The sequence below is a fragment of the Aedes albopictus genome, chromosome 3, assembly GCF_035046485.1.
Source record: "Aedes albopictus strain Foshan chromosome 3, AalbF5, whole genome shotgun sequence".
NCBI lineage: Eukaryota > Metazoa > Arthropoda > Insecta > Diptera > Culicidae > Aedes > Aedes albopictus.
Genome location: NC_085138.1, coordinates 204143759 through 204156158, shown reverse-complemented (window position 1 = coordinate 204156158; position 12400 = coordinate 204143759). Strand labels below are relative to the sequence as shown.

General features: G+C 38.6%; 1 protein-coding gene and 1 long non-coding RNA gene across 2 annotated transcripts; both read right to left on the bottom strand.

Moving 5' to 3' along the window:
• Positions 1 to 790: 790 nt before the first annotated feature.
• Positions 791 to 9350, bottom strand: LOC109416210 (ras-related protein Rab-35). Its single transcript, XM_019690202.3, has 5 exons — positions 9015 to 9350; positions 1738 to 1912; positions 1544 to 1668; positions 1146 to 1327; positions 791 to 1053 (listed from the first exon to the last, which is right to left on the bottom strand). The coding sequence occupies exons 1-5, from the start codon at positions 9064 to 9066 to the stop codon at positions 976 to 978; spliced, it is 612 nt and encodes a 203-aa protein (XP_019545747.1). The 5' UTR covers positions 9067 to 9350; the 3' UTR covers positions 791 to 975.
• A 532-nt stretch (positions 9351 to 9882) lies between these two features.
• On the bottom strand, positions 9883 to 11130 carry LOC134284296 (uncharacterized). Its single transcript, XR_009995743.1, has 3 exons — positions 10844 to 11130; positions 10676 to 10786; positions 9883 to 10609 (listed from the first exon to the last, which is right to left on the bottom strand). It is a non-coding gene; the product is annotated as an uncharacterized LOC134284296 (long non-coding RNA).
• Positions 11131 to 12400: the final 1270 nt, after the last annotated feature.

Sequence of the window (12400 nt, the reverse complement as noted above, 5' to 3'; positions counted from 1 at the left end):
GTATACGACAAGAACGTTCGCTCTCTCAACTACCGAGTGGCATTCAGCTGATTGAATCAAAACGCACTCACTGATTCAATTCCCAGTACTGAATGCTTCCACTGAACGCCAAATGAACGTTCCAAAACGAATGCTCTCGCACCCGACTCCAGAACGCAAACATTCGTTCAATCTTGGTTCGTTCGCCTTCGGCACTCAGATTCGGTAGCGATTCATTCGGCCGTCGTTGCTTGCGTCGCTCGGTGCTTGGCGATTAGAAAGAATGGAAAGAATGGGCAATGAAAGTGGAAAGATTTTGCTTGGCTGGGGGAAAAGCACACTCGCATCAGATTGTACGTGGATGTGAGTGAGGGATACGCAATAAATTACCCTACGTCTCCACTAGACAGAAATGTCTTGCCATTTTGCTGCCAGAAAGAGAAAACGTAACAGAAATGATCAACACCGCTGCTTTCCATGTAAACAGCGAGAGAACATTTCTGTCATGACACATCTGTCCAGCAAAATGGCAAGACATTTCTGTCTAGTGGAGACGTCGGGTTAATGATTTTTTCCCATCCTTGACCACTAGGCAAACTGGAGACCCCAATTTAGAATGAACCCAATGCTCGAATATCTGGTTGGACTTGATCGAATTTTCATTAGTGTCAAACTGATGTTGTTTCTGGAGTTGTCAAATATTTTACCCTGTGTACTTCAGGCCTTAAAAGTGTTACGCACAAGTGTTACGGCTCAAGCACAATGTGGGTGACTGGATGGATTTCAGGATGAATGCGTTGATACAAACCACTGGTTAAAAATTGGCGTCTATTTGCTACAAGTGTTTGATATCGTAATCAGTATAAATATATTAGATAGCATTTATATAATTACAGTGTATTGTATGCGTTTTTAGCTCTCTTTCCTTCGTTTTTTTGCCGGATGCTTCAGTTTGCTTGCTTACACAATTCAACCAAACACGTGTTAGTAGTAGTACTAGCAACATTTGTTCTTTTTCTTTATGTTAGCTCCTTTGCGCAGATTGACGGTGTCGTTACTTTGATCCGATTGAACCTAAAATAGAAAGAAGGATCGAGAAAATATGTCGTATAAGCATTCGATTGATCATGTAATATGATTCCACATTTGAATTTGGAATTACATACCTGTTTTTGCGTTTGCTTTTTATGCCTTAGCACTTGCTCGGTGATGGCTAAAAACATTTCCTCTACATTGATATTGTCTTTGGCTGAGGTTTCAAAAAGCTGTATATCCATCTGGTTCGCAAAACGCTGCGCGTCTTCGGTGATCACAACCTTCCTGGCGGGATCGTCGTTTTTGTTTCCGACTAAAATTTATTCAAACAGTAAAATTTGGTTTCTGCCTCCGAAAGATAGTGCGTCAAAAATAGTCGCACAATGACTTCTTACAAATTATTCTATATTCGTATGTACATAAATATCTTTTGACGCATATTAGGAATGCCACTTTTGATTGTGATGCTCGTTAGAAGTCACCATACGCATTATTTTCGAAGCACTGACTATAAGCTTTGCTACTTCACCTAGAACTTTGTTCACTACGTCACAATTAGATTCAATTTCCTGTAGCCATCGTTTTACATTGGCAAAAGATTCGCCATTGGTGACATCGTATACCACTATAACACCATGCGTTCCACGGTAATAACTATGAGTAATAAGTAAAGAAATGCTATTTATTTAGAAACTGCTGAGTGATGTTAAACTTAAAACTCACGTATTCGTTATAGTCCTAAACCGTTCCTGTCCTGCAGTGTCCCATATTTGCAACTTCACGCGTTCACCGTTTATGACCACTGTGCGTATTTTGAAATCGACACCGATGGTTGTTATGTAACTGCCGGAGAATGTGTTGTCGGAGAAACGTATCAGAAGCGAAGACTTTCCCACACCTAAAATTAACATATAGAGAATTATAGAAACAGATTAAAGGAAGTGTAAGGTAGCTGTTTACGCATATTTGTAGAAAGAAACGATAACCCCGGATTAGATTAATCCGCCTGTAATGCATCAGTAACGCAGTTGCACTCATAGGAATTGCACTCACAATCTCATAGTATTTGTAGTATTTTCTCGCCAAATACAACCACAATGTAGAATTATCTTCCAGTAAAAGGTGATCGACCTTATCATAAAAGCTTTTAGTATTCATCTGTAGACAATTAGCTATTACTAGTCATTATTCAGTGTTATCCTATATAACACGGCGTGCATATGGTGAAGGTTTATCACAAAAAATTAGGCATCGCCAAATCCGCCGTTTTTCGAAAATATGGACTTCTAGCTTTCATTTAAGGTGAATATATAACGAAGCCATACCTCGAGTTTTCAAGAACACAAATCTGAGGAACCAAAAGACGGACTGCGCTGAAAAGTTGATCGATTAGTGACCCGCTGGTGGTGACCAATCGATCAACTTTTCAGCGCAAACCAACCCTTGGTTCTTCAGATTTGTGCTTTTGAAAATTCGAAGTGTGGCTTCGTTATATATTCACCTTAATGTGTTCCCCAAAAAAATCCACCGAGGGATCCCGAACAACTTTTTCAGAATACTGTTTTTCCCCATACAAAATGCACGGTTCCAAATTAATCCCTATTTCTACTTAACAAACATACCCAATTTTTGTATGAAAAAGTTCCCCCGATGGAATATTTCGATGTTGGGCTTGAATGAAAGCTGGTAGCGTCAACTTTCACGTAGCGTAAAAATTAGCGATGCCCATTTTTTTGTAATAAATTTGTTCTACCAGACACACCGTGATAAGACATCATCGTACTCCATTCCAACAAATAACCGTTGATCAGTTCACCAATATACCCGTTTAGTAGTTTGTAATACAGTGTCGTGTCCCAATCCATAAGAAATCCAAACTATCAGTGAAGCTAAGCTGCAATAAATCAGTGTTAATGCAGAAGCACAGACAAACAGACGTAACACTTCGAACATTTTTCGATTCAAATCATAGTCACGGAAACATATTCGCCCAATGCTAAAATGACTAAATTTGGCCGACCATCAACTAGGTGGCGGTAGTGAGCAAACGTCAAACTCGAACAAAAACGATGTGAGCGCCACAGGTGGGTAGTTGGCCAACTATCAAATTTTGAAAAAGATCGTTAAATCGAATTACGATGGGAATTATCAGAGTGTTACGTCTGTTTGTCTGTGGCAGAAGCATCAGTGTATCCGTTTTACCGTCAAATAAATGTTGTAATGTTCAATACATTATGTATCCATTGTCTTATCAGTGCTCATTATCACCGCGATTATGGTCGTTCAGTGTCCGACAGATTCCGACTACACCCACAGACGCTCTTATGTGCGAAAACAGTAGCTAAGATAGCTCTAAGGTAGCAACGAGATTTTTTAAATCTTTATTAGCTAGATTTTTAATCCGGAGCCAATTTATCTCAGGGCGTACTGCAGAATCCTTCCGAAGGAAGAATTCACATTTCGTGAGTTTCTCAGGATTGGGATTCGATCCCAGGTCCTCAGCGTGATATCACGTGCTTCAATCATCACACCAGCTCCGCTTCACAGATAAGAGAATATCCTTTCGTGCCAAACTTTTTTTTTTCATTTTCATGACTTCTATTGAGAAATTGCTGTTTCTAAAATGCACTTCTTATAACTAAGAAGCAGCGTTTGGAATTTTCGCTCATTCTCACGAAAATGGAATTCTCCCTCACGTTAATTTTCAGCGAAAATCTGGCTTGAGAAATCTCCCGCACAAAGAGAAGAGTGAAAATATATTATCACTCACTCCCAAAGCGGCGAGAATTTCGGTTGTCCCTTCGTCGGCCGATCATGTTGTCTTTCCTTGATTCCTATGACAGCGACGACGATTGGTTTTATGCAGTAAATTTTTTACTCCTCTGTGTGGTTGGCGTGGTGGTATGGATAGAGTGCTCGTGTCTCGGTTGTTTTTAGTAATGTTCCAGGTTCAAATCCCGTCGCGGGCACGATTTTTGTTAATCTGCTTTTAAAAGTTTTTCGTGAGAATTGGGTGAGTGAAAATTTAACAGAACGAAGAGAAATTATCCGAAGGTTGCGGTGATTTTCAGTTATCATGAAGCGCTGCTCTCGAAAGAAGTGCTGGAGGGGAAAAGTGTTCCTCAAGCAAAATAGTGAAAATAAGTTCTCCCGCCGCCGTGAGAATAGCATATTTCGTATCGCTGAAACGAAAATTACGAACCCTGCTAAGAAGTGTATTATTAGACCTAATAAATAAGACTGTCTGTTCCGATATGACTGTCACTTGACAGAAGTCGAAAAAAATCCATAGAAGAAATTTGTAGAGAAAGCATATATAAGACAACAAAAATTCGACAAAAAAGGAAAAAAAAACCTTTAAAATAGCATGGGAAAAATTTATAGGAAAGAAAAGCTTAATTCTAATATCATATGTCTAAATAACCAGCTCTTGTAAAAGAGGATTAGCAGATGAGGTGCAGCTCTGCAGAAAATTAGGAAAAAGTCTGCGGAACAAGTTGTCGATTCTCTCCACTCCAGCAAGCCCATGTACTTCTTCAGTCGGATGGAAAGGGCTTAGGTCTAACATCATAATTTCAGCAAACGATTTTGTTTAACTTGGATTTTATTCCGGTGCGATTGTGCACAGTCGTACCAGACAGGAAATCCATACGCAACCGTAGGCCGAAAAACGGTTTTGTACAGAAGGACCTTCAGATTGCGCACCAGTCGAGATGGCCTTTTGATGAGCGGATATAGCATTTTAGTGAGTTTGTCACATTTCTGGAGGCAATTGGTCACGTGGCAGCCAAATTTTAGCTTGGGACTACGGAATTCTACACCACCGCAGGAGACTTAGCTTTGAGGTAAATGTCGAGGGCTTCGACGTCGGATAAAGAAAATAGCTTGTGATTTTGCAAGATTGACTTTAGCCCTCCATTTTCTTTGGTATTCTTGGATGGAGTTTTGCGCTTTCTGGAGAGTGTCGACAAAAACTGCTGCATCGTGATGAGAGACCAAAAATCCGGTGTCGTCGGCGAAAAAATAGTATTCGACTCCGTTGATTTTAACTATGTCGGCAGAGAAAATGTTTTATAGTGTAGGGCTCAGGACAGACCCTTGAGGGACTCTAAATGGAACAGGTTTTCGATCGGAAGTACTGCCGTTTACGGAGACTTGGAACGTACGGTCCTTCAGAAAACTGCGGACCTTTTCCGAGGATCAGCATAGAAAAATGTTCAAGAAGCATTTTGTGCAAGATTGCTCCGTGCCAGACCGAATCGTACGCTTTTTCGACGTTGAGAAGTGTCAGCCCTGATGACTTCCCTTGTTGAAAATTCCGTCTCACTTCCTTCACTAGCCGAACAATTTGGTGGCTGGTAGAATGCCCCTTTTGGCAGCCGAACTGTTCATTTGGAATTATGCGGGTTACTTCCAAGTGTTTCTCGATACGGTTTAATATTATTCGTTCGAAAACCTTACTTATGTCGGCAGAAGGCTTATGGGTCGATAGTTTGTCGGAACAGACGTATCTTTCTTTGCTTATGGTATAGCAACAACTATAGCGTGTTTCCAGTTGTTTGGAAAGTAGTTCAGTTTAAAGCAAGCAGAGAACATTTTTGAGAGGACCACATACCCTTTCCGTGGAATATGTCTTAGAAACCAGTTTTTTACACCATCATGACCAGGACCTTTTTTTGTTTTTCGAGGAAAGTACTGACGGAAATCGAATCCGGGCAGAAAAAAATACAAAAAAATTGCAAGTTTTACCATTCAAAAGGAATTACTGAATGGTAAAATTTACCATTGGTTTGTTTGAAATAAGTGACAAAAGGGCTAAAATAATAACTAAAATTGTTCTATGAAATAACTGAAGAATGTCAAATTTTGACATTACAATGGCAAACCAAGAACAAAAAAAATAAGGTTGAGAATTGCAAAATATATCATTATAGATTTATTAAAAACAGAACAATATCAAAATTAGTTATTCGCCTGCCAACTAAAAAAAACTATCAAAAGTTATCATTAGAATAACCAAATTTTCAAATTTTATCATTATGTTGTTCTTGATAAGTGCCAAACTGCGATGGTTCATCATCAAACTCAAACAATATCTCACCAATTGCAAAATTTGTTATGATAGCAAAATAAGACATTCAGCAGTTATTCTTCCAAATTTGATAAATGATAAGCGAATGGCATATTTTGATATGATATCATATTATGCTATTCACATGTTGTTTTAAGCTCTTCATGAAGAACTCATGAATGACAAAATAAGTTATGACAATAAAATTTGTTATTCTTTTGTTTTTGGTTTGCCATTCACCTCTACCCGGGAACCCATCACCTTCACCATGATATTGTTGAGTACCAGTGCGCTTAATGCCTCGGCTATATGAGCTCTTGAAATTGCTCCACTATGAATAGCAATTATTGTTTTGTCATCTCTCAACACACACTCCATTTTTTCTGCATAAACTCCACCCCTCTTTAACCCTCTAATACCCAATACCGCCTTTAGACGGGGTATAGTTTGAGCATTTTTGTAATTTTTGTTTCGTGGAAAATCAAAATTTTTATATTTTTGGCTGATATTTAGGACTGTTTTGTATATCTCAAAATGGTTTTTGGTGTATTTTAAAGCGTATTTACATTTTTTCATTGAAAAATTGATGTTTTAGTCACCTTCTAGAAGTCTTTGTTTATTTTGCATTTAATCACTGCAATTAACATATTTTAAATTTTTCCCAAATCATTCTATCCTAGTTTTATAGTTTAAGGGAATCGAATACACTCTAAAATTATTTTCCTTAAAATTACACGGAAAATAAAATTTTCTATGAAAAAAATTTAAAATAAAAATATTTCAACAACAATCATAATATCTCAAAATGTTTTCATCTCAAAAAATCCGTACCCCAAATAGGCTTCCAGAAAAAATATAAAACTTTGGGGATGTTTAAAAATAAAAATTAGAAAAATCAAAAACTGAAATTCACGAAATCGAGAATTAAAAAGAATCATCTTCCAAAACATGTTAAAGTCGATTTTAGATGACGAAAAATGATATTTAGATCAAAATCAAAAATTTGGGTATTAGAGGGTTAACTGTTTTTTTTTTTTGTTTTTGTTTTATAGACTTAGAACCCAGTACACAGACAACTGAGATTCTTTCAGAAGTTCTCCAAGGCGTGTCTCTAGAAGTTCCTTCAGGAATTCCTCTAGAAATTTACGAAAGAATAGAGATTTTTTTACAAAAAATCTTGCAAAAATTTCTCCAGATTTCTTTAAAATATGTTTAACGCTCTTCTACGAGAGTTCTTCCAGAGATTTCTTTCCGTAATTCATGTTTATTTTTAGATTTTTGCAAGAACTTCTGCAGAGATTTCTTCAGCGATTAAATAATTCTTTCACGAAATTATCAAGATATTGTTTTACATTTCTTCCAAAAATGTCTCAAGATTCTCCAGGAATTCTTCCAGCGTTTCTCCATATATGTTGTTCTGAGTATTCTTTCATAAATTTCATTAGAACTTTTCTTATTAGAAATTCTACTATGGATTTATCCCAGAAATTTATCCAAAATTCTCAGATTGGACTCCAGGCTTCAGGAATATGAATTCAGAAATTCCTCCAGATCGGAAGTCTCCCCTTTTCTTCCGAAAAGAAAGTCTTCGCGGTTTATGGATGGCCCTCTATGTTTAAGTAGATTTTTGGACACATCATGAGATTAAAATCGAATGGTAGAAGAGCAATAATTCATAAGATGTTTTTTTTTATTTTGCCGAAAACTTGTGTTTCTAACATTTGATTTGAATTGATCGTACGTTTGCTGTGATTCCTATACACATACGACCCATTCAAATTGAACGCCAGATATGTTCACGAGTATTATTGCTGATGTAAGTATTACTGACAGCATCCCAAATTGGATTGGAATCGAGTTGGAGTCATCGGTGCACTTATTTCTTGTAAATCAAGGAATAAGCGAATAAGTGCACCAAATAAGCCGAAACGATCCGAGGCAAATCAGGCCAAACATGCCTCAAGGTCCTATCTGCAGAAGAGAGGCTCTCTTTGGTTTCTCTCTCTTTCGTTAATATCTCAGCTGTTTATTTGAATTATGATTGTCTCCTTGCATTGAACGATGGTCAAAACAATCGTCTTTTGATTTGAACTGCAAAAGTAGTTGAAAAGTGTACCATTACATTGCAAAAATTGAAAGAGAAAGTAAACAAAGAGAGCCTCTCAAATGCAGATAGGACCTATTGAAATATTTGGCCTAAAATGTGCAATTTTATCACACTTTCCATGACTTGAAAAATAGTTTATAACTGGCAGGCTTACGTCAAATCTAGTAAGGGTTCATTCAAATATTACGTACCGCAAAAATGGCAATTCTAGACTCCCTTCTTCCCCCACGTAACAATTGTTGTATGGGAAATTTTGAAATTTTGTATGGAGCGTAAAACAGCATTAGACCCCTCCCTCCCCCTTTAGCGATACGTAATATTTGAACGAGCCCTAAGCACAAATACACTTTTTAGGCGTACCAAAATAAGTGTAATAGTCCAATTTGTGTAACCTACAATAATATATTAGTCCTGTTCAACGACGTAGGTTGAACTTGCTCGAAGTTGCTGCATCTCGCTCTTACCCGTTCGTTTACAAAATTTAATGGGTAAGAGCAGGATGCAGCAACTTTGAGCAAATTGAACCTGCGTCGTTGAACAGGACTATTAGGTTTCCTTTATTTGAGTAGGCCCAGACTAAACGATCACACTAAAGATCGCCGAATACCAACAAAAATACATCAATACTTCCTGGCAGCACTGATCTGCGTGTTGACGATGGCGATGATGATGATGATGAATGTGCTGGCCTCCAATGCTGATGATCCTCCCCAAAGTGATACACAAAGAAGTAGCCCAACGTTTCAATGCACTTTATCAGAAATTTTGTTTTGTAACCAAACTAGGCAAGTTTTCCACGGAAGGACCGATGATAATGCTTACCACTATCGCCGATGATGAGAAGCTTGAACAAATGATCGTACTCTCGAGCCATTTCTGTTCGGGCGGGGAGGCACAATCTTTCGTGGAGGATTCACCAAGCTGTGTCGAAAAGTGCTCTTTTCGCCAACTCTAACTGCACGCCGAAACGGAACTGAACGCACATTAGCACAAGCACATACTATTGATCAGTTTGGTGTAGTTTTTGAGGAGAAACTTAAAACTTTTACGGCTAAAATATCAAAAAACACGAAACAATGTTTTGCTGCGAACCAAGAAGGATGAAAGGAAAATACCATCAGCAGGCATCTCGTCGCGGCTGACACAGTCGGAGGAAAGTCGTTCAAAAAGTACACAGGTCGACATACTGGTTGTCATTTGACGCGCGTAGCCCCGCAGTGAAAAAGTGGAACTACGGCCAGCGATCGCATAGAGAAGAGCATACATGCTAAACAGCAATTACTCAACATAGAATGCTGTATACCAGTGTATGAAATTGGGTTTTTAAATTAAGAAAAATGTATTATGCCTCTCAAGAAAAATCAGAATATGGCGATTATCTGCCTCTGGCTTCTGATATCAGCGCGACAGTCACTAATCATAACAGCGTCACCAGATTTAAAAGTATATAATTCCACTATATGGGGTTTTACAGCAAGAACACTCATTCCACTGAGCTACTCTCGCCGTTCGTCTCAAATAAATTCAAAAACATCTGTCACTTCGCGAAACCCACGTGCTTTTGTTTTTGGCGGGAACACTTTTTCTTTTGTTTTGCCTTGCGACTGTCATGCGGCGGTATGCCTTGCGAGCGTACGACCGCCGTAGGACTCTAATAAAAGATACACTGAAAAAACGGGCATGGTAATTTTGACCGTATCGAGGGTGAAATTAAAACACTTTTACTACTTGATTTTGGTAGACCATGATTCCTGCTTGAGACTACCATGGATGGGGTGGAATTTACCATGCAACTATTATTGACATATTTTTGTTGTTCCCAACCATATTTTTTAGTCATTTTTACTATGTGCAACGATAATCAGCATGGTAAACGTAACCAATGAAAAGAAGTTTTTACTATGTTTATGGTTGACTACAACTAGCGGTATTATTGAGGTTTGTTTACATTTTCTAAAGAAAAAAAAATTAAATTAAATGTTATATTTATGTTTATGTAGATTTATGTTACAATATTTGTAAAAATATAGATATAATAAGGAAATTAGCATTTGGCAGGTGTACAAGTTTGGGCTCGGGTTTGGGTTCCTTTGAGCCAAGCCTTGGGGGACATTGGTGACATTCCATCCTTCGTGACTGAGCTTTGAGATGAATAAACCAATCTCCGAGCCAATCTCTGCGCGAAAGTTCCGACCACCGACCGGTCGGTGGACGAGTCTCTCCAGCGTAATCTCCTTGAATAAACAGCACCGGACGGGGTTTTCCGAGGACATTCTTGTGCAATACGATGTGCTCCCGCTGAAAGACTGTTGTAAACAGGGGCATCGATCGTTGACGCTGCCGAGTACATACTCCGGTGCAGATTCGCGCAGAATGATCCTGCAACATTTTTCTCTTTTGCAGAACATTAAGGAGATCTGTGAATAAAATATATAGTTATTAGTACTTGTATGGCCATTCAGTTATTAAATCTTCCAACTCACCTCTTGTCTTGCCTTTTTCTGTCCTCTCGCCTGTCTTAACATGAACATCTTTTCACGGCTAGAAGCGTGGCCCAGCATTTGATGCACTCATTTAAAAATCTCTATTCGTATCTTATAACAAAAACGAAATTATGGTCTATTGTATTCAGATTATTGATTATAATTTACCTGCAAATGGATGTTTCTGAAGAGAGTCTTATAAAATTAGAAAAAAATATGCGCAATTAAATATTGCGAATGTGAGCTGTCAAAATGGTGAACATGGTAAAATTCACTAAAACATGGTGGAAAAGATATGCGTAGGTAGTCAAATTAAACACAAACACATATTAGCGCTGACCATGTGTTTTTGTAATGATTACCATTTGACGAAATGCCAAACCATAGTAATCCTAACTATTTTTTGGTGTACTTAACATAAATTATGGGTAATTTTACCATGTTTTGGCATGGTAGAAATAAGAACTACTGCATGGTTGCACATACTATATTTTTTTTTCTCAGTGTAAGCGCGACAATATCGTTTTTTTTATTTTATACGAAAGAGCCCCTTTTTCTGAGCCACCCTGATTTTGTTTCAGATTTTTAGAACTTTTTTTTGGTACCTAAAATCAATTTCAAAGAGATTTTTTGAAATCACCTTTTGACAGCTGGGTAACTCTAGACGATCATTTGAAAAGGGCCTATCCCAACAAACATTTTTGCTGTACAAGAGTGGAACAGACCACTCTTAAGCAAGCTTTAGTCTAAGAAACTGTTATTCGGCTAGTACTGTTTCTTGGGATCTGCTTTGCGTAAACAAACATGTTTTTGTCTCTGTAGGGCCCATCTGCATCCACCCACGCACAACAACACCCTTATCAGAAAGAGTGTTCTTCAAGCTATCTGTTAAGGGTGTTGATGTGCGTAGGTGGATGCAGATGGGGCCCTCAGAGACAGAAACATGTTTGTTTACAAAAAGCAGATAGGCCCTTTTCAAATGTTCGTCTAGAACTGTTTGACAGCTCCACCCAGTACAAAATGCGACGAGGGGTGATTCGACAAACCGCTCCCATACAAACTTCAAATTGATTTTTAACCTTCCATGACGCGCGCCATCAAGCAACCGAAACTGCACCGCGCTCGCGCTGTATACGAAAAGCGAGGTTTTTTGGTAGTGTTGTACTTTTTACAACAGCGCGCGCTCTGAAGGGTTAAATAGGTTCCCGGCAAGGGGTTGGTCATTCAGCACACTTCATTTGTGCCGTGATTTTTGAGCGTGTGCCAATATGTGCCTAAACTGTGCCGGTTGTTTTTCAGTGTGTGCCGAAGTGTGCCGAACGTGCCGGAGGTGTGCCGAATGTGCCCAGTGGAATATTTTCTTAGAATGTTTTTGCGCTAATTATAATCCTGTCTATTTTTAGCGAATGTTATTGGTCTAGTCGGTGTTTACCGACAAAGTTCCACCCAGAACACTTGTCTAGAATCTGTATGAAGGGATTTTTTGCAATCGTAAGTATAATGACAGTTTGATTCCATACCGCAAAGTTGGATTTCTATGTTGTGCCCATGTGTGCCGGATTGTGCCGGCATGTGTGCCGAGATGTGCCGGCATGTGTGCCGGGCACAATGTGCCGAGTGACCAACCCCTTGGTTCCCGGGCACCAAAATTCATGAAAATTCGGATTTTGGCTCAGTTTAGCATGCAGATTCAGATTATGGGATTATCTCAACACCGCTAAAGAA